General features: G+C 33.7%; 1 protein-coding gene across 3 annotated transcripts in view; it reads right to left on the bottom strand.

Annotated features, from left to right (window-relative positions):
• The window catches only part of LOC149798370 (cardiolipin-specific deacylase, mitochondrial-like), a 47,444-nt gene that overhangs the window by 22,181 nt on the left and 3,207 nt on the right, over positions 1-22,056 (bottom strand). Inside the window, exons 1-8 of one of the 3 annotated variants that reach the window (XM_089963524.1) lie at positions 17,483-17,950; positions 15,564-15,648; positions 14,425-14,518; positions 11,005-11,105; positions 9,674-9,752; positions 6,287-6,368; positions 3,057-3,084; positions 1,531-1,669 (exon numbers count right to left, since the gene is read on the bottom strand). In XM_089963524.1, coding sequence (XP_089819650.1) covers positions 1,531-1,669; positions 3,057-3,084; positions 6,287-6,368; positions 9,674-9,752; positions 11,005-11,030 — 354 coding nt within the window. In that variant the 5' untranslated portion in view covers positions 11,031-11,105; positions 14,425-14,518; positions 15,564-15,648; positions 17,483-17,950. Of the gene's footprint in view, positions 1-1,530; positions 1,670-3,056; positions 3,085-6,286; positions 6,369-9,673; positions 9,753-11,004; positions 11,106-14,424; positions 14,519-15,563; positions 15,649-17,482; positions 17,952-22,056 lie in introns of those variants that run through there. The other 2 variants (XM_089963523.1, XM_089963522.1) reach the window with 2 other exon arrangements.

Here is a 22,056-nt window from a genome sequence, read left to right on the forward strand (position 1 = left end):
CAACAAAATGACAAAGTTTCCGTGACCATGACTTCTGAGACCAAATATAAATAGGAAGGTGACTCTGCCCATGTGTAACCTAGCCACAATGTCTGAATTATAAATGGATTCAGGAAACCTGATTTATCCAGTGAAAACAGACCAGAAATAATGCCATGTCAACTCCAGTAACCTCAACCATTCATATTTTGGCTTCAGAACCAATGTGGAACCTATGCCCAAGGGCAGACTACCTCAAGTGAAGTTTAATTAGAATCTGGAACATGAAACTTTAGTTATGATGAAGAAAGGAAAATTGCATTGTATGCTCCAGTAACATTGGCTTTGGACAAGCGAAGCAATAAAGGTATCTGCTTTTACACATTTGATGGCATTTATGAGGTCTGAAAAATAAACAATGTCCACACCATATTGAAATTAAGTTACAGAACAACCCTGTCTACCAAGAAATGGATAAACAGAGATCACTACTGCCCCTAGTACCATGGGGGGTGGGCAGCAAAAATGAAGAAGAGACAAAACCCCTAAATGGCACATACTTCTACTGGCCAATGTTATCACCAAACTGCACCAGGGTTTGTTGAATGATTCTTGAACCATGCTGGTTACAAGAAACTGCTTTGGTCAAGATCCAAAATTTATCAATAAAGGCCTGTAACTCTGTCAAAAATGCAGTTGGAACAATGAAACATTACAAAGGCACATGTTCATTTATAGGGCAGTTCATCAACCAGCTAGCACTGAATTATGTCAAAGATTCGCTAGGCTGGTTACAAGAAGTGTGGATTGATGTGGAGAGATGGTGAAGGCAAAACCCTAATTATTAAAGGTTACATAAAACTAAATAAAATAAAAGAAAAATGAAATGTTCTATTTATCACTTAAGAAAAGTTGTCTGGATTGGGAGGATTTTGAATTCTAGGGAAAATGTTCTTAATCTACAAAAATAAATGGGAATGACTCAAATATTTAATTTTAGAGTGTGGTCTGATTTCAGTAGCAGCTAAATGAGTTTTCATGTGTATCGGTTTTTATAAATTAATTGATGGAATGAAGGAACTGGTCTGAAATACATCCAGATGTTTCCAGTTTAAAACTTTACCCTGTTGCATGTTTTTTTGGTTGTTTTATCTTTACGATTTTTGATAATACTGGAGTAAGACATTATTGGTAATTATTAGTAAAACAGTGCCTGAAATGAAGTAGATTTGCTTTAATTCATTCAATTCATGGGTAATCGTTTCTGTGGATTCTTTTATTCCAACAAATTTTTGTTTAAACTTTAAGACCCAATGTGAAAAACAGATGGTTCACTCTCCCATCTGAAATGTAACTGCAGATAGATTTAAGTCTGCACAAAAAAGTCATTTTTGCCAAATCACCAAAAATTTAAACATAAGAAATGAATGAATCCACAGTATCATATCAATTACATCATGCCAGCAATTTAGGACTCTTGAAAAAAACTTGGTAATAACTTCATTTAATCAAGCCATCAAAATGATTTATTTATAGTGAAGTAAAACTTACATTGCCTCCCATGGAGATGCCTGTGATGCCCAGTGGGCCAAATCCCTGTCTCTCACACCAATGAAACAAAGCCTTTGACTCCAAAATTAGGGCTCCTCCCATCACAAACAGGTCACTTACATTGTGCAGAGAAGAACGACTGGAATACAGCAGGGATATTTTTGTTAAGCTGAGAAATTCCCTGACCCTGCTAGCCAAGTCAGTTCTGAAATTCTTATGGCTGGAAAAGTCCATTTTTATACTTCTGGCCAAAAATGTTCAATTAATAGTTTTATTGTAATTTCATTTTAATATTGTCATTTTAATCAGAAAATTAAGACCATCACAAATGTTAATTTCTTATGCAATCAGAAACTAGACATGTGCCCTAAGAAACTGACCTAAATGCAAAACTTAACTGGACATATGGACAAGGGCAACATTATGTAATTGGTCAAACATAAAGTATACATAAGGCATAAAAATAAAAGTTTAAAAAATTACTGCATTTATTCATACACGACATGTTCTGTATGGAAAGAGAAAATAAGTTATTGCATTAATAACTTGCAAAGATGTTATATCCTAAATAAACAGTGAATCCTCTTGTCTCAATATCGAAATGACATTCACAAAATTTAATCCATTTATTCAAATATGTATTGGGTTACTTGTATTTACAGAAAATATAGACTTTGCTTCAAACATGTCCAGCAGCTGCCAATACCAATCAACAATTTACACATAACTCATAATCTTACTCTAAATTCTTGAATAATGTAATTTATAAGACGTTTCAGAACCCATGGTACTGTATTTCATGTAATACACTCACTGTGTGCCTAAAAAGTTCATATCTGAGAAACTTTTGTCAGACTGAAGCTCATATACAACAATCACACACTAACAATAACATAACAGTGTCCCCATCACATGTAAGAACATTTGTCAGCTCTCTCTGCCCATGTTGTGAGCTCTCCACTCTGGATGTGCATCACATATTCCAAAATGCTGAGACTGATTTAATCACCGAGTTAAACTAACAAATCATCAGGAATGCATGTTTGCAAGTTCCATGAAAACTGCAATGCTCTTGAGAGGGTTTTTGCACAGTCCTACAAGCACTCAATAATGGATATTTTAAACGGAAGATTTTACCAAAAAGAGAGATGTGTATTCAGTAAGGTATGTGTAGGTATTGCTTCAAATACAACATTTATTTTATAACTTTCAATCAGGTAAGAAACTGGCATTCATGTCAAAATATGGCTGAAGCCCAAGAGATCATCACAAACTAAACCAAAATCAAAGGTTCTACAGAACACAAATGTCTCAAATGAGAAGATTTCTATGATGTACTCCAACTGTCTCTGACGTGCAAAACTTTTCATTAAAAATTGTAACTCAACCTTAATATGGACTCATCACAGCTGCGAAAGTTTAACTTATGTTTTGCAACTGCTACATGAAGATAACCAAAAAAACCTAATAATTCAAGAACAGAACTTCTCTGTGTTTTCTTGTATTTTTTATGCAGATTCACTTACAGCTGCTCCTTTGGCTTTCTTGTTCCATCTGAGAAAATTGTTAAGGATATTTTAGTCCTGAATATTTAATCTGGGATGTCGAAATGGGATGTCGAAAAGACTGACACCATATCTCTGTGCACAGTCATCACTGAATACAAATGACCCAAAGACTCAACTTTTATACATTCACCTTTCCTGTGTACACTGGGAGGCAAAAACCTTGCTTTACATAAATATTCATTAGATGACAGAAAATACATTAGCCAAAAAAAAACTTTCTGTAGTAAGCTCAGTCCTTTTTCTTCAGTAAGCTACCAGGATTCACAAAAAATGGTGGCATAGAACAACCAAATTATCTTTTAAATAACATTTTATTAAAATTTAATCATTAAAGGTTTCTGACAGAATTTTCTGAGTTGCTAATCTTCAATCCAATCCAATCACCTGAACTGCTTCATGAATCATCCATGAGCCTGGCAGTTAACCCCAGAATGTAAAACTGTGGATATAGATATTTTATATACTGAAGGCTCAAAACAATCTAGTTACAAAAAAAGTATTGACTACTAAAAATTTCATCACAATAAACTTGGTTAAATATGTCCCAAACTAAGGGCCATAACAAAGAAAAGTAATGGGAACTGCTCAATGTCCCTACATAATAATGAAATAATTGTCTTGCATTTTAGTAATAAGAAATTTGCAAATCTTGAAGATCACAGACTCCTCAAAACACCTCTGAGAAAACTGTATGTTGCTGGGTAAAATTTTCTCTGTTGAAAATTTTCTTGAACTATCATCAATGTTGAATCTAAAGTCTCGGATTCATGACAATGCTTAATGACATGCAAAATATAATAACTGAGCCGACCACAGGGTTATTTCGGCAACTCTGTTAGGTTCAAAAATTATATATCCAATCATTTCTGTTCTTCATTATGGAATTCTGCCTGTTGATGCAAATGTAAGTGATCACAAGGCCTGTTATTTAATTACTTGGCTGCCACTGATCCTTCAAATTACAGGTCTATTCATTATTGAGTTGTGTTGAGAAAATTATGGAAAGAATAATTTTGAAGCATCTCTACAACCCCCCATACTCAAACAATATTATATTCAAATATCAGCCTGGTTTTCTTCCCCACAAGTTTACAGTATTTCAGCTCATATATATGTACTATGCTACATAACAAGGTTGACATGAACAAGGACTGTGCGATGTCTCTTGTGTGACATAAACATCTAATACATAAATTAATGTGCAATGGCACTGACAGCTTGCTTACTGACTGGTTCTCTCAACAGACTCTAAACATTTCCTGTAAATACTGTCAAATCAAGAAGCCAATCTGTTGTGGCTTGCATACTAAGGTTTCTATTCAAAGTACATTATTATATATAGTGTATATTAGTAACATATGCGACAACTCTGTGAATGCAAGGAGACTCTTTCTAACGATAATTCATTGTCATATTCACCAAATAATACTTAAGAAACTGAATATGTACTGGACACAAATTTACAAATGACTGACAACTGGTCAAGGCAGTGGTTAGTTGACTTTAATCCATCCAAATATGAAGTAAACTTATTTTCACATATGCCAGAGCTGGTTGTTCCTGCCAAGTTTCCTCACATACCCACATAGGGGCCATGTTGTATGCAATATGACCATTCAGATTCTGACACTGTGGTGACCTTGCAAGTCAGAGTTTGGATTTCAGGTGATTTTGCAGGTTCAAGATTTTTCCATATCAAATAATTCAACATCACAGTTACATTTCACCTTGTTTGTTTCTTTTGCAAAATGCTGTCAAACTCATTAATAAAGAATAAAATATCTGAATACCATTTTCCTATTCTGTCTTATTCTTATAGAGTACTGAACTACAGAAGGAATATCAAGGTGACCTATTTTTAGAATTGTGACTTTGCAAAAGTTGAGACTAATTAATGCTTTCAACATGTATCCCAAATTTCTGCTGACCTTTATCAAACAACATTAGTCTATCAGAAAGACCTGTGGGAAATTTACTTTCACATACCAACAATTTGATATTTTGCTTCTCTCATGATTAAAAAGCACATCAACTCCCTTTATAATAATAGCAAAGCAGTCCTATGACTTAAATAGTACACTATACTAACTAGAAAGTCTGAATAAGTTCAAGACTAAAGGATAAGACTTTCTGGAAAAATATGAGTGATAGCGATCAATTTTTGTTAGTAGTAAATTTGTGTTTAGTTTTATTTACAGCCAAGGTGACAAATTTGTTGTGGCAAAGTTCTTGTATGAGCTAGCATATTACCATACATCAAGGCAATGCCCTTGTGTGAGGGACTGAAGTCTGGTCACTTAACTCTAAAAAGTTAGTGTGTGTGTGTGTGTGATTTGGATTTTTAACGTAGCTTTAACAATTTTTCAGTCATATCACTACAATGTCTGCAGTGTGGCAGTTTATAGTGATGTCTAGCACTGGGGCATCATATCGCAGACATGTAACATGATGTCCCACCCAGTCACATTATCCTGACACCAGGCCGACCAGTCCTAACACTAACCTTGTAATGCTGAGCGCCAAGGGAGGAAGCTGTTAGTATCATTTTTGTAAGTCTTTGGTATGACTTGGCAAGGAAAAAGTTAAGGGACGTTTGCTTAGTTTTAAGATTTTAACCAGTCTACATACTGTATATACTTAGTTATAAGTCCAATGGTAAACTGTACGGACCCAGATTTGCTGTCACATAACATGCAGATAGATCTGGGATTATGAAATTTGTTGGGAATAATCAGTACAACAAACAACACAGACCCTGATCTGCTGGTGCAATTCATGACATCAGATCCGGGTCTATGCTGCTTTCAGTTGGACTTGACTTACAGGCAAGTACGTACTGGATAAGCTTTCTCTCCCTCTATTATCATATGCTTTGTGTCAACCATTTTATAATACTTTAATGATAGCGAAATATAGCTAATAACAGTATATTGTATGGAACAAGTACAGACATTGCATGTCCAATGATCCACATTCTGAGAGCATAATCAATCATTTTAAAATCATTCATCAGGCATGACTGGCAAATGCAATTATTTTGTGACACACGGCTTGTACTTATTCACAAAATAAGAATAACAAACAAAATAAATAAATGCACCTCACAATCAAGATTACAGAGTCAAGAAAATTTTGATAACATGCAGCATGCCAGCTGAATGTGTGGCAACTAAAATAAGAAAGGATACAGTAAGGGTTTTCAAGAATTATAGAACCAATTCCCTCTTTCAGCAGAGGCAGGGCCATGAAGTTACGACGTCGCCAGAAATACTGAAAAATATAATCACATATTTAATGACAACAGATATTTACAGTTAGTACTTAAAGTTCCATGCCTTAAAATTGAAAGATATCAAAGAGATTTTTTTTAAACAAGAGACCCAGGTGGACATGATAATATTTCCCTCACAGATATTGGGTTTAAAGATACCAATGTCAGGATAATTTCTAGCTCTTTAGCAAAAAAATAGAATAAAATAGAGATAAACAGTCATACATATAATTATATTGTTATAAATATACAATATATCAATTTAAAATAAAAAAATTATACAATTTGATATAGTGCATTGGCATTAAGACCATTAGGATACAAAGTATCTAACTTATGAATCCAAAAAGTTACTTTTATGAGTCTATTCATGTCACCATGCACAATATCTATTGGCATGAAAGAAAAATCAAGTAATAGTGATTATTGGTGTTAAAGTGTGTTGAAATATTAGAGGAAAACTAAGGATCTCTACAATTTTTTTGTATATGAAAGCTATGATTATTCATTCTCTTAGAAACCTGTTGAAGTGTTTGTCCAACATGTTGCAAGCTACATTTTTTTTTACAGGTTATCAAATAAATCACATCAGTTGATATGTAGTTAGTGTTATAACAGAGAAAATATCTCTTTTGTATTAGCGCTACTGAAAGAAGTACTTTCTCTTATGTTTGCATATTGAGAGCACCGTTGTCTGTTACATTTAGATGACGAAAATTTTCTTTTTTTATTTTCTGTCTGTTTAGTTCTAATTAGAAAATCTTGCAAATTCTTGGGTCTTCTATAAGCGAGAATGGGTTTATTTTTGTAAAGTGATTTTACGCTAGTTTTATTTGATAAATTTAGGAGACTATAATATTTATTAATTATACAACCTATATTAGGTAATGAAGGATTATATTGTATTGTGAAAGGAATTATATTTTTCTCTATTTTACATTCTGCTATGTTTAAAGCCTCATGCTGAGTAAGATTACAGGCTTTGTTCAGTGCAGAATCAATTATATGTGTAGGATAATTTCTATTCTTGAAGTATGTTTGTAATTTCTTCAACGAATTTTGTAATTGACAATCATCTGAAATAATGCATCAGTATCGTTTGGCCTGGCTATATGGTATACCATTTTTACATGACATGGGATGACATAAAGAATATAGCACCTATTGGTGGATATCAGTTTCCTTGATATAATATTTGTAGAGATACATTACATCTAAAAATGAAACATGCATACTAGATGCAGCATAAGTAAATTTAATCGTTGGGTGAAAATGATTTAGGCGATCAATACATTTTTTCAGTTGAATGGTTCCAGATCATAAATGTCATCTAAAACTCTGAACCAAACAGAGGATTAAACTTTTCATTTGAAGAAAATCTTTTTCTAATTTACCCATGAAAAGGGAAGCGTATCAAGGAACCATAGGACTACCCATCGCCATACCCATTATTTGGATGATGTTGTTGTTGTTGTTATAGGGCTTAATGCCATTTTTCAGCACACAATAGGCTATACATGGCGGTCAGTATAAGTGGAGGAAGAACCAGGGAAAACCCCGGAAAAAACCACCGACCCATGAAAAGCTACTGGCAAGCTTTCTCACATACCCACATTAGCCGAACCCATAAAGAAGAGCGCTTTAGACCACTCAGGGCTCCTTATTTGGATGAACAACCATAAATGCAAAACTAGTTGCACAGAATTTTTGGTGATTGTATTGTTTTTTATCCCTAGGGGAAAATAAGGCACATCACAAGAAGAAACAGCATGTGCTTTGAGAATTTCAGGTATATTTAACCTAGAAGATTGGTCAATATTTAGTGAAAACAAGGGTTAAAAAAAGCAGTGAAAACCTCCCGAATTTAGGTCCCAATTTCCCTATTTTTTTATTCAGTCTCCCTACTTGGCTTTTGAAAAGTTTACAGGTATGGATAAACTGTCTTTCTACTTTGACTAGAAGGTCAACTGGCATCTGTTGTACAAATGTGAAATGCATTCAGACTAAACTACCTGACACATTTAGTCATATAAGGCAAGGAAAATCTCTCTCTCTCATACACACACAAACACACACACACACACCATTGCTTGGGGAGCCATCATGAACATTTTGGTGGAGTGTATTCTGAGGAATACTCCTACCATTATCCAAACTGGCCCAGCAGTGTTTGAGAAAATCTTGAAAATAGCAATGTAGGCAGACAACAAAATGATGCATCAGGCCAGATGCAGGACCCTACCCATAATTCACTTGGACTTATGGTCTGGTGAGCTCAAGATTAGGCATAATTTTTCTTAGAAATGATGAAACCAGAAAATATTTTCTAAAAAGAAAATTATGATTTATAATCAGTACATCTCCCAATAAATATGAATAACACTTTGCTTGCATTCTTTACATATATCATGTGAAAATGACATGAGACCATTGTTGTGGGGTTTAATGCCAATTTTTAGCACACGCTAGGCTATGCATGGTGGCCAGTATTAATGGTGGAGGAAGAACCCGAGAAAACCCTGGGAAGAACCACCGGCCCACGAGAAGCTACTGGCAAGTTTTCTCACATACCCACATTGGCTGAATCCTAGACTCGAACCCACACAGACAGAGGACATGAGACCATTGTAAACAGATCTCCTGATTTTATTTAGACAATCTAGTGACATTACAGTCAACTGTATTTACTAATGCATAACATGCAACCAAATTGCAAAACACCAAAGAACTAGTCCTGCCACAATAAAAAAGACAAATCAGGGCCTATACTGTTTCTTAGAAATGACAATTAAAATATACCGCATATACCATGATCTTCTGAAAATAAATTAAGCAAATGTAGATCATAAAAATCTTGCACTTTAGTTTGAGCTTGAGATTTAGTTTTAATCAATCACAAATGATTACTTATGAAAGCTCACTTTTGATCGGATGACAGTGAAAATCCTATCTATTATTCAAGCACAGAGTTTCTCCAGGCCTGTGCTAGGGTTATGTTTACATCGGTTGTGCATTATACAAGAGAAACTATGGTATCAATCTATAACACTCATAAAGAAATGCATATTACAATCTCACCATTAAAAAAAGCAAAGTCTCACAATATAAATATATACATGTGCTTTGATATCTTTCTAATTTCAAAAAAATGAACTTCACATTTTTTCCTGTACATTATATCCATTATTACAAAAAAATGCTCCATCATTCCAAAAAGTGTTAATTTCATGAACAAAAAATTTCCCGCTAGTAGGGTTGTGCTACAGATAGTGAGAAAAGTTACGGAAGAAATATCTGAACTCACATGATCTCCAGTCCCAGCCAAGTGAAGGCATACTGGTTTAAGATTGGTTTTCCATTGATTTGGAAGTATCACTTGAAACCTGAAAGAATAAAAACAATGTCTAAAGCTCCTATTAAAAGTTTTAAGAACATTCTAAAATTAAGAGGTCCTTCTTCTGTCTCTGAGTCTCTCTCTCTTGCTGTCTGTCTGTCTGGTTGTATACAACTGCCATCACCACCACCCATTCTCTCTCTCACTCCCTTTTTCTCTGTTTTTGTCAAAATGTTGGGTATATGATTATTATTAGAGTACTAGGTAGAATATTCTTTGTAAATATTTGCCAAACTTGAGTAAAAATAGGTTGGGGAGTTATGGAAATTACATTTTTACATTATCCATCATTTAGATTTCAGGAGAAAAGATTCAACAACTGATAGTAACATAAACCACTAGTAAACACATGAAATTTAGGTCTGATCATAAACTTGTGCAGCTACATGTACAATCAAAGTTAGGTATCTGTTACATATGGAAACATTATGGTGAGAGGACACTGTATTATTATTCTAAACAAGAAATCGAGAAATGTGTTTACATGATGTTGGTTTAAGTCTTCTTACTTCAATGTATAAAGTACCATACTGAAACTGGTATTCATCCATGAAGTCTTTAAAATATTACGGAGTAGGAATACATTTTGTAACATGCAAGATGGGTTGATGGATATGAGTAATGCTAACCATACATTTCTATAAAATTCCTGTGTTGTCAGCATGTTTCACAATCTTTTTCCACAAATTTTGAATTTTGTAAGGGTCAAGACGCATTGTTTATTAAACAATAAATTTGATCTTCCACCTTTCTGATTTACTATCATGATTTGTCATTCTAGCCATTAACGTTAGCTAAACACATCATCACAAATGGTACCTGGTTCTGTATATATTAATCCACACAAAGAGAGATTTCCTTTTATAAGAGTTTTAATAATTTAAAATAATTTTTTTCTCCAATGAATGTGAACAGCATGTATTCAACTCATCCTCAAAGGGTCAAGGTCTTCATAATGTTAAAACTGCCACCATATTGTCCCATAGTTTCTCCTGCTGAGGTGTACAGGCTCCTACCTCCCAACTGATTTCCAGTCAATAACCATTTCACCACTTGTGTTGAACATTTTGGTTTAGTTTCACAAAACATTGTCATTTTTCATGAAGGGTCTCTTTTTTTATTACAGAAAAAACTTAGGACATGATTATTCAAAGGTAGTCACCCCTGAAGAGTTATATCAACTTCTGGCACTGGTGCTGAAACTTTACATTATGAAAACCTTGAATTTTTTCTTGAATTACCTGGCAATTTCTGTACTCTTAGGCATGATTCCAGGCAAGAGGTTCTTCAGGGGCGACTCAAAATGTCCTTCCAGGATCTTGTAGTCTTTCTGTATCGATTCCTGCCATGAAACAGTGGTATAATGAGATCAAGGAAGACTAAGGATTAATTTTTAAAATGTGTAATTTAAATATCTGTATATTTATCAACACATGACCATTTAATACTGCATAATAGTTTATTTTTATTGTTATAATATTATTGTATCGAGGGATGGAAAGGTAAGGAAATTTTGACAAGTACCCATCAGGGAACTGCCCAGCCTGGTCAGGTTTTACTGGGTAGTGTGAAACCCAACCAGTTAACCATCCATCCCTAATATACGTATATATCAGGGATGGATGGATAGAGAAATTTGCTGGGGCCAGGTATTTCGAGGTGGTGCAAAACCAGGTTGAGTCGGGGTGGCCAGGTCAGGTACATGTCAATCATTTCCATCACTTATAATCACTCATTCAACTGCAGTGAAAAGGGATCATTTAAACTTTGAACATTTCTATACTTTACTGGCAACAGGTTAATAATAAGATGAAACTTGGACTAATCCTTTACTAATCAAAGCTGAACATGGACTCAGATATAAAAAATAATCAAACCTGAACAATATTTTGAGCAAAGAAAAAATACAATCATATTTTGTTTTTTAAATTTGGAGTAAAATTTGACTCTGAAGAATATTTCTGCTCATCATGAAATTGCCAAATATATTTAATAATGATGGCTTCAACATTTATATTTAAGTTTATGTGTAACAACATTTGTTCTTCAATAGGCATCTCCATAATTTACTTAACTTCAAAAACAAACTGGATTGTTCCACTTAATGTATTTTACCTATGCAAACTTATCTAATGGGCTCTCCCACAGCAGAATTTAAAATACCTGACAGAGATTATGCCTGCTATTTTCAGCTTATTTGTGAAATGGTGGTTGCTTATGTCGGACCATCTTACCTTTGAAATGTCTCAATGATAATGATAAGCAGCTGTATGAACTGCCCTGGGGATAGTTTTACATGTGCTCCAAGTAGAACTGGTTACTGTTTACACTAAGTATATAATATGTGTATGTACTGACCTTACGTGAGATGATAGATCGCTCTGCCTATCGAATCATGTGACATGACCACCTGTCAACCTTCGACAAACATGCAGTATTTAGCAAAAAAATATGTTTCTGTTTAAGTGACATGTTTATTAAAAATGATTTGTATCATTCTTAAAAATTAAAATTACAACATTGCATAATTATACTACAGTAGACAATGTTTTTATTTGTAGTTCAAGTTCGTATAATAATAACCTAAGTGTTTTATTTCAGTAAATAATAAAAATCAATTTCAAAGCTGCTCGAGAACTTATTCATGTAAACGGAAGATTCACTGCAATGTATTTAACATATAATCTTGTCCTTATTAATTTTATCTGAGCATATGTTTATGCTGCCTTGGAAACAAATGAATTAAAATTAATAGGAAAATTGTAAATAATTACTGTTTAGAAGTATACTGTTGTACATAATAATTTTAAAGTTCTACTGTGTTTGTCAGATGGAATTTTGATCAATGATGTATGTTGATGTAAACATTTAAATGCATGCTTAATATATAAGACGATAATTATCTGAAACCATTGTTTTTTGTACTTCTTTATGTTTGCATTTTTGTATCCCCAACCCTTCTTCTGCTCAATGAGAAAGAAAAGGGATCAAGACAATAAATTATTATTGTTGGGACAATCAAACATTAAAATGTAAATTTTCAAACTTTAAGATAACACAGTCTGGGGTTGTCCAGTCCTTCCTATACAAGAAAAATAATATACATCAAAGTCTGAAAGTTAGGGGGTTCTCCACCCTTATTCAAGAAACATTTATTTTTACATATATTTTTTAATTACAATTTCTTTTTTTTCTTCAAGCCATTGACGAGACATGCTTTCTACATAAGTTTATGCAAATAAACATGTTGTAATTGCCATCAACTGTTTTCATATTCAGCTGTTTGTACACGTGACCACAAAAAAGGCCTTTATCCATTTAAGTTTTGTCTATATTTCGGGAAATAAATAAATCTTATTCCTCCATTTAGATGATGTGGGTATCACAGCTTGTCACATGAAAAACACAACAATTTTCAGCGATCATAGGGAGCAAAAGAAAAGAGAGACAGGGAGTTTTTGACCACCACTATACAGTAAAACCTGTCTTGAGAGATCACTGCTATGAGAGACCGCCTGTCTTGAGAGATCAGGTTCTCCATGTACAGATTTAGAGATTATATAGTGTTATAACCTGTTATGAGAGACCACCTGTCATGAGAGACCATTATGTTTTGGCAGAAGGGGTGGTCTTTCAAGACAGGTTCCACTGTACACACAAATGACCTATCCCCACTTGTCGATCATGCTTATCAATTAACCAATCAGCAAGCGTAAATCTGACACATCTACAGGCACTGCTTTCATCTGCCATTTTCCTCCAACAAGCTGCTTGTGGCAATAATGAATTGATTATGATAAGTATTTACAAATTTTACAATGATTTCTTGATTTCTCCATCGATAAGGGTGAAAAGAAGTTAGTGGGAGCCTTGTAATTCTGACAGTTGATACTCAGATCATCAGATAGAAATGGGGTCAGCAGTGTTTTGATAGAGCTGTGGGCTTCACACAGCGGATTTTTTTTTTTAAATGGATGATTATGACCAACGTAATTGTCAAGATCATAACGTGGTCAGATGGATTAAAATTAGATTTTGTGGATTAACACACACACAAAAACACACACACAACCTTAACACTGAACAAAACAGGGTACCAGACAAAGACTGAAAAATCCAGTGACAGCTCACTTTCATCACTTCCTGTATAACAAGGCATTTCGTTTACAAATGTTTCGTCTGCAAAATTAAACTGCAGTACTGTACGATTAGCAAAACAGGAATAAATCATTATAAAACTTTAACATGTCATCATGTAAACAAAGAAAACTTAAAAGTTATTCAACTTGACGACGATGGGGAGAGTTAACTTGCCAAAACATTTTATGTTGGGAAGATTCAAATAAACAAGATCATAAAAAATTTGGAGAATATTCAGTAGCAGTGCGAAAATGGAGTGAATGGAAAGATAATTATTTTAAATATGAAACAATGTATGTACCATGATTTAAATAACATTTTTGACTGGTTTTGTAATGCACATGCCAAAAATTTCCCACTCACACTTCACACATAAAAATAAGGACTATTAATGTATCTTACCTTGAAATAACAGTTTTTAAGACAAAAAGAACATTTTAATAATTAATGCTACTTTTAAATGAAGATATTAACTGCTTTAAGTCATATGTAGCTTTCCTACTACATACACATATACATACACATCTCACAAATACAGTCCCCCTCTGGAAAGGCCACCCGTCTTATAAGGCAACTTTCTCGGTGCAGAAGGGGTGGCCGTATATGAGGGGACCACTGTAATGTAAAAGAGAAGTAACAGATACTGATATCATTTTGAATATTTTGTTCCTCAACAACACATGGGCTGACATGCTGCAGTTTAGTATAATGAGAGATGACTGTAATAACTAACACAAAGAGATGAACAGACTGGTCAAGCCAACTGATACAGTATCCTGAGGTGTGTGTGTTTTTGAATATTTTTTTTAACAAGTAGTTATCCTGGTGCTCAAATTATCCATGTTTACACTTAGCTGCTCCCAAAACTAGGGAATTAAACATTCTGGGTTCTTTCCAATAGCTCTTGGGGAAAATAAATTCTTTTTGGGTTCACAAATAAAGGTTGCTGCAGCATAAAAATAATAATCTTTGGAGAAAAATCAATTTTTTATTTTCTCTAACATAAGGTTAGCACACATCACCTTCAATGTATAATTTAAAATGCAAAGGAGGAAGCATTTATGATTCCAATTCCCTAAATTTATGGTACTCTCAGAAGTACACTCAAAAATACACTCCAGAGAACAGGATTTTCTCCATTTAAATGTCAGAGTACAAGTATGAGTACAAGTGCTTTAACTCTTTAAAAACGACAACAAAGTCAAGTATGTTTACAAGTACAGCTATTCCTTGCTATAATGTGATAATCAGGACCCATAACTGCTGACCACATTTATACAAAAACCTCAACACACTGAGAATAGCATAATATACATTGAACCATGGTATGGCAGGAAGAATCTAAATTTTTTCAAAATTGGTGTTTTGGAAAGGAAATGAAGCTACAAGACTAAAGTGTATCTTGTTTTCCTTCAGTACATGCTGTTGTACGTTGGTATAATTTTGGGGTTAATAGTGGTATGATGTTATATCTGGAATTGCAGTATGATAAGGTGCATTATAATGGGGGAGAGCTGTACTTAGATTTTTAAACAGTATTATAGAGTTCAAATCTATTCCACCCCATATCTGGTCACAAGTACTCCAGACTTTCATTCTGCTAACATTTTATGATGTTTAATGATTTTCATTTACATAACACAAATTTCTGTCATAATACCTTCTCTATATGAACTGGGTAATCCTCGGGAATCAGGTGCTGACATTTTTCTCTGTTGCTTAGTATTTTCCTAAATTCAAATATCCTAAAAAAGAGTAAACGATAAAGTGAAAATGCTGAAAATAAAAACTCAAGTAACTTTGTGATTTTAACCAAGATAAGACATACACTACCATAACTTAATGACCTGGAACAAAAACCAAATGTAATCATTGCATGTTTTTGAGATGATACAAGAATGCATATACAAAATTTTGACCAAATTAATACATTTACAGTCAACATTTAAGCTTCCTGCTTGCAAATTTTCAAAAAACTATGTACAGAGAATATTGTATCAGATACATTTTTTGGTTTTATTGTTAATGCATTACCTTAATGAATCTTCATTAACCAGCGTCATGGAAACAAATCTTTTATTTTTCTTCAAAGTTTTAAATCACAATGAAGATAATGGAAAAAGCACAAAATTATACTGATATAAAATGAATATATCGTTGACTTATCCCCTAACAGGAAATAATGCAGTGTAAAAGTATCTCGATGCTAAATGAATATTGACCCTTGTCCCCTAACAGGAAATAATGCAGTGTAAAAGTATCTCAATATTAAATGAATATTGACCCTTGTCCCCTAACAGGAAATAATGCAGTGTAAAAGTATCTTGATGTTAAATGAATATTGACCCTTGTCCCCTAACAGGAAATAATGCAGTGTAAAAGTATCTTGATGTTAAATGAATATTGACCCTTGTCCCCTAACAGGAAATAATGCAGTGTAAAAGTATCTCAATGTTAAATGAATACTGACCCTTGTCCCCTAACAGGAAATAATGCAGTGTAAAAGTATCTCAATGTTAAATGAATATTGACCCTTGTCCCCTAACAGGAAATAATGCAGTGTAAAAGCATCTCAATGTTAAATGAATATTGACCCTTGTCCCCTAACAGGAAATAATGCAGTGTAAAAGCATCTCAATGTTAAATGAATATTGACCTTTGTCCCCTAACAGGAAAAAATACAGTGTAAAAAGATCTCGATGTTAAATGAACATTGACCCTTGTCCCCTAACAGGAACTAATGAAATATTAAAGTATTTTGAAACTGACTGAATATTGACCCCATTTTCCCAAAAAGGATATAGCAAAGTATTAAAATATGTGGATATTAAGTTATTAATATTAATATTAATAATATTAATTAATATTAATTAACCTCTTTTCCCCCAAAAGGACATAACAAAGAATAAAAATCTGCTGATGTTGACTCACATATTTATCCATTTTCCTCCAACAGGACATCATGAAATTGCCGGATACTTAAAATTAATGAATACAACCAGGACAGTGGAAAATATAATGTTGGTATACACAATACATTTATTGCACTTGTTAGAAGGAGCTAAGAACTCGTTTTTACCCAATGCAAGTCATGGTACATCGAGGTGAAGCTAGAGTGTAACATAACATCATATCTAAACAAATCTTCAGAACTCCTCCCTTCCCCCAAACAAGGTCAACAAACTGTTTATTATACTAAAACAAAAAAGAAAGATAAACATGATCGCCTGAGGGAGACATGATTGTAAAAGAGAAACATGAATGCGCAAGGAAGACATTGGGTTTGTTCCCAAATCATTGACAATATAGTATTGTTTTTGTATGGTATAATAAAATCATTGTATTAGTCACAGGAAGTAGAACAATTTATTAACTACCTGTGAAAGGTAAGAGTGTCAGTTGCTTCATGCAAATGTAAAATATTTCTAAAAAATATCAATTTTATCAATGTAATAAAATGCAAGAGACTTATAATGTCTACAATCTACCATGGAAGAAAAAATAATTAAAAAGCTTATCTACACATGCAAATTTTAAAATATTCTAAATGTTTTACAGAATTATATTCCATAAGCTGACCTTTTGAGATCATCTGGCTTTCCCCAACCTTTTGTGAAAAATTTCGTGAGCAGGATTTTTCTGTAGATTCTATCAAACTGACTCATTTTCTGCTGTCTAAATAGCAAGACTTGCTCCCTTATTGCGGAAAATGTCTGAAAAAGCAAAATACTGTTTTTATTTCCCATGTAACCTTGATCATTGGACCATGGGAAACAAAACTAAGGCTAGTCTGAAGTTAAACAGTCCCAAGACTATTGATCCTAATGTCAGATGTGACAACAAGGTTAAAAGGTGGATACAGATAAGAAACGAGTTTACAACATTTTATTCAGCTTTCGAACAATTTGTACAAATCGATACAGGTGACTAAGTAACATCAATACTAACACTGTATATCTTAAAATTTTAATTCTTCTCATTTGACAAAATGAATGATTATGAGACCTTGTATCTTTAAACATTTACATATGGGATAATTAAAGAAATATTTACATGTGGGATAATTAAACAAGCATTTACATGTGGGATAATAAAGTCAGAACCCAAGAGAGTGTATAAATTTTCCTGAATAGTATTAAAATCAGAGATAAATAAAGAAATATTATCAAAATCTGGATCTCTTAAAAGTGAGGTATTTCTCACATTTAAAAAAAGGTGGAATTTTTCATTGGGTACTTACCTGCAATGGAATTTGTGTGCATCTTCCTCTTTCTATGATTTGGAATGTACAATTCAGAAAAATGTACTATCTTGCATTTGTTAAAATTCAAAACTGATAATATTTTCAACTTTGTATAATAATAAAGTGAATTTACAATCAAGTTTCCATTTTATTGTTACCCTTGTTTGGAAGAAAGTCACAAATACTGTCCATGCCTGTGACCAGGCTGACTAGCAGCATTTCTTTCTGAGCATCAGAACAATGGCAAGTTTTGGTTTCCATTTATTGCTCAAAACATTACCAATGCATATTTTAAAAGACAATAAATATAATCAAATTTAAATGTTTAAATAGCACCATTGTGTACTAATGAGGTAACAAAATCTACAGTAATTTTCAAAAGGATTCTCATTGGTATAACCAGTACCTGCTAGGCTGACTTATACTTGTATAACCAGTACTTGTTAGGCTCACTTGTACTTGTATAACCAGTACTTGCTAGGCTGACTAATACTTGTATAACCAGTACTTGTTAGGCTGACTAATACTTATATAACCAGTACTTGTTAGGCTGAGTTGTACTTGTATAACCAGTACTTGATAGGCTGACTTGTATAACCAGTACTTGCTAGGCTGACTAATACTTGTATATCCAGTACTTGTCAGGCTGACTAATACTTGTATAACCAGTACTTGCTAGGCTGACTAATACTTGTATAACCAGTACTTGTTAGGCTGACTTAACTTGTATAACCAGTACTTGTTAGGCTGACTAATACTTGTATAACCAGTACTTGTCAGGCTGACTTAACTTGTATAACCAGTACTTGTTAGGCTGACTAATACTTGTATAACCAGTACTTGTTAGGCTTAAGCAAAACAAAAATAGAACATTAGTGGTAATGTTAGAAGTACATGTATATTTATTAATGCCTATGAGGTATTTACAAAATCTGGTGTTAATTTCTCTGGAAAATATTCTCAAATTCTTTATCCAGAACTACTAGACAACAAAAGTTTACACATATTTAAATTGTAGATTGATCAAAGCTCGCAACCACCAAGCAAACACACAGGCAACAAGTCATAATAAAAGTTTTGGATTAGCATCAGTTGCAAGGAAATCTATGTCATATTATTATTTACTATTACTATTTTTATTTAGGACCATCTTGACATCATTAGAGTCTTTTGATGCAAATCCTATTTAAATATGATCTTTCATTCAGGAGGAGTAGTGATAACAAGGTTTTCAATATGGCTGCCATGGTGTCCATACTGAAATTAGATCAGCACTACTTTCAATTGGGATTAAAGGTTATAAAAGGTTTTTTGTGAAAACCATATGTTTATATGACCATCCATCTAAGAGTAGCAATAATGATTTCAAAAAGGCAACTACAGCAGTCAAACTGGAGGTCAGATGGGCACCATTTTAATTTACAGCCTCCCAGATTTCATAGGGAGTCTTCTGGTTGAAAATCCATTTCAAAATGACTTTCTATTGAGGAGTAGTGATAACAAGATTTTCAAGATACAGAAACAGCCAGGGCCACAGCAGCTCAGTTGGTAGAGCAAAGGACTAGTAATTCAAGGATCATGTTTTCATACTCGTCTAGGCCAGCCTGGGTTGGCTGCTTTGTTGTGTCATGAAAGGCACTTAGCTCTTATTTCCTTGATATGATATAGCCAATAATGTGTTAAAAGTACAGTTAAAACCAACAAACAAACAAGAGAGCATCCATGGCAGCCAAGTTGGAGTTGGATTTGAACCATTTCTTTCTTTTTAGGTCTAACTAGATAGCACAAAGATGCCTCTTGGGGACAACCCCATGCTGATGAGACCATACATAAAGATGGAGCAGAAATAACGCGATTCTCAAGATGACCACTGTGGCAGCCATATTGGAGGTCAATTCAGCACCATTTTCATTAGGACCAGCTAGACATCCTATGAATGGTCTGAGTTTCCTCTGACCTTTCCCACCCCATTTTAGATACTGTGACATTTTTGTGGCCAACTCGTACTACTGGCATATTGTTCTTTCTCCGAGGAACTTTGCCTTGGCCCTCGAAGTGTATCAAGTGCCATATTTCTCAGAAGAAAGCAGCCAGTGTACAATGGTCTCAGGACAGAAATCAGCTATGTCTGGTCAATCTAACATGGCTAAGCACTCAACTTTATAAATGTTCAGGCAATTACGGTACTGATGATTGAGAGGGGTATGTTTTATTACTAACAAAAACTTTTGTAATGAAAATAACATTCTCTTAGCTTGTTTAACATACCATTAATGATGGGTCAGTTACAAAGTTAGACGTGCCTTTGAATAAGGCATTGGAACAATGGGCCGACTGGGTATGAAGTACATGATGAACAAAACATAAGAAAAAAAATCAAGTTTGGACTAGTGATCAGTGTACTGTATGCTAAATTTGAAGATATTTAGTAAATATTTTACACCACTAGTCTCCCACTATCAAGCAATGTCTGCTTGCAACAGAACACATTTATGACTCCTTTCAGACGTTTTAAGGGATAAAGAGCCTCATTTTTTTTATTTATAGGAAGAAATAAAAAAATATTAAAGGTTCAACAGGTTAAAAATAAAACCAGCCTTAAATTAAAAAGGACAGGTCCTGGAATTTTCATGCCCTATATAGCCTGGCATTTCCTCAGAGCCATGAACACTACTCAACTTGAGAAAATACAAGAGCATGCTCTGATATCTGTGTACGATGATCATAAAACCTGTTAATAAAAACTCTTACTCAAGGCAAAAATGCCAACCCTGAAGGTGTGCAGACTTAGGGCTTTTAAAATTCTGAAATAAGTGTGCTCCCAAATATTTGGATGATTTGATATGTTTATACAAAGATGCCATTGTACAGAATGAGCTATCTACTCACTTTAAGGACCAATCAAATTTGAATTCATTTAGATCAGTAGTTTTATCCTCAAATGGTAACGACTTTAAATGTAATATCTGCAAATAACATCCCTTTAACTCTCCTGCCTTGATGATGCCAACTAATATCTGTGTTGTCACATTGTTTTACTGTCCTTATTTACTATGAAGTAACTCCTCTTAGATCCTTTCAAAACATAATTTGCATCTCAGCATTCTTCAAGTCTTAAATTGGTACTTTTGTTTTAAATTTAAATTTGGATTTTAACGTGCAATTTTAAGTAACACAGACTTTTTGTTTTTCAGCTTCCAGATCATCCTGTCAGTTTTTTAATTACCAAAATATTACATCCATTTTTAATTACTGCCTTTTTCAAATACTTTGATCGCTTATAATTTATCTAACATGTGTTTCGTCCAATTGTGTTTGTGTGTGTGTGTGTGTATATATATATATATATATATAAAATGCTATATATATAATGCTGTCTTTGTATGTCTTGCAAATCATATTTTTATCGAGTTTTTTTATGTCATGTCGGTCATCAGAGATTATGTCAAATTCTTTCAAATCTTGGAAACTATAAACAGATGTTATGTTATCAGCTTCATGACATTATTATCATCAGATACAACATATACATAGGCCTGTGTGAGATTTTGTTAGAAAATGGTAAAAAGTAGTGGCTTCTTGTTGTCCTTCAACTATTTGAACCAGATTGAAATAATATAGGAAAGTGATAATATCCTCATATATTTGAGGTCAACTACTGTTATAATGAATGGTAGGAATAAGCTTATTGTCCCAATCAAGGTTTTTGGGCAGTTTGTATTATTTAGCTCCACCAAGATTCCAATGCTGGCTTATGTAACAATTTCTAAAATTCTTCAGCACTCTATGCATCATCTCCTTTTGGCTTGAAATAGGAGGCATTATATATATTGGTTCACATGTAATCCACATGATTTCACAACCTGACTTGTGTTCACTTTAAATAATTGCTTTTTTTAAGTTGCAATAA

This window comes from Sinohyriopsis cumingii, chromosome 6, assembly GCF_028554795.1.
Source record: "Sinohyriopsis cumingii isolate HCF-2022 chromosome 6, ASM2855479v2, whole genome shotgun sequence".
NCBI classification, from domain to species: Eukaryota; Metazoa; Mollusca; class Bivalvia; order Unionida; family Unionidae; genus Sinohyriopsis; species Sinohyriopsis cumingii.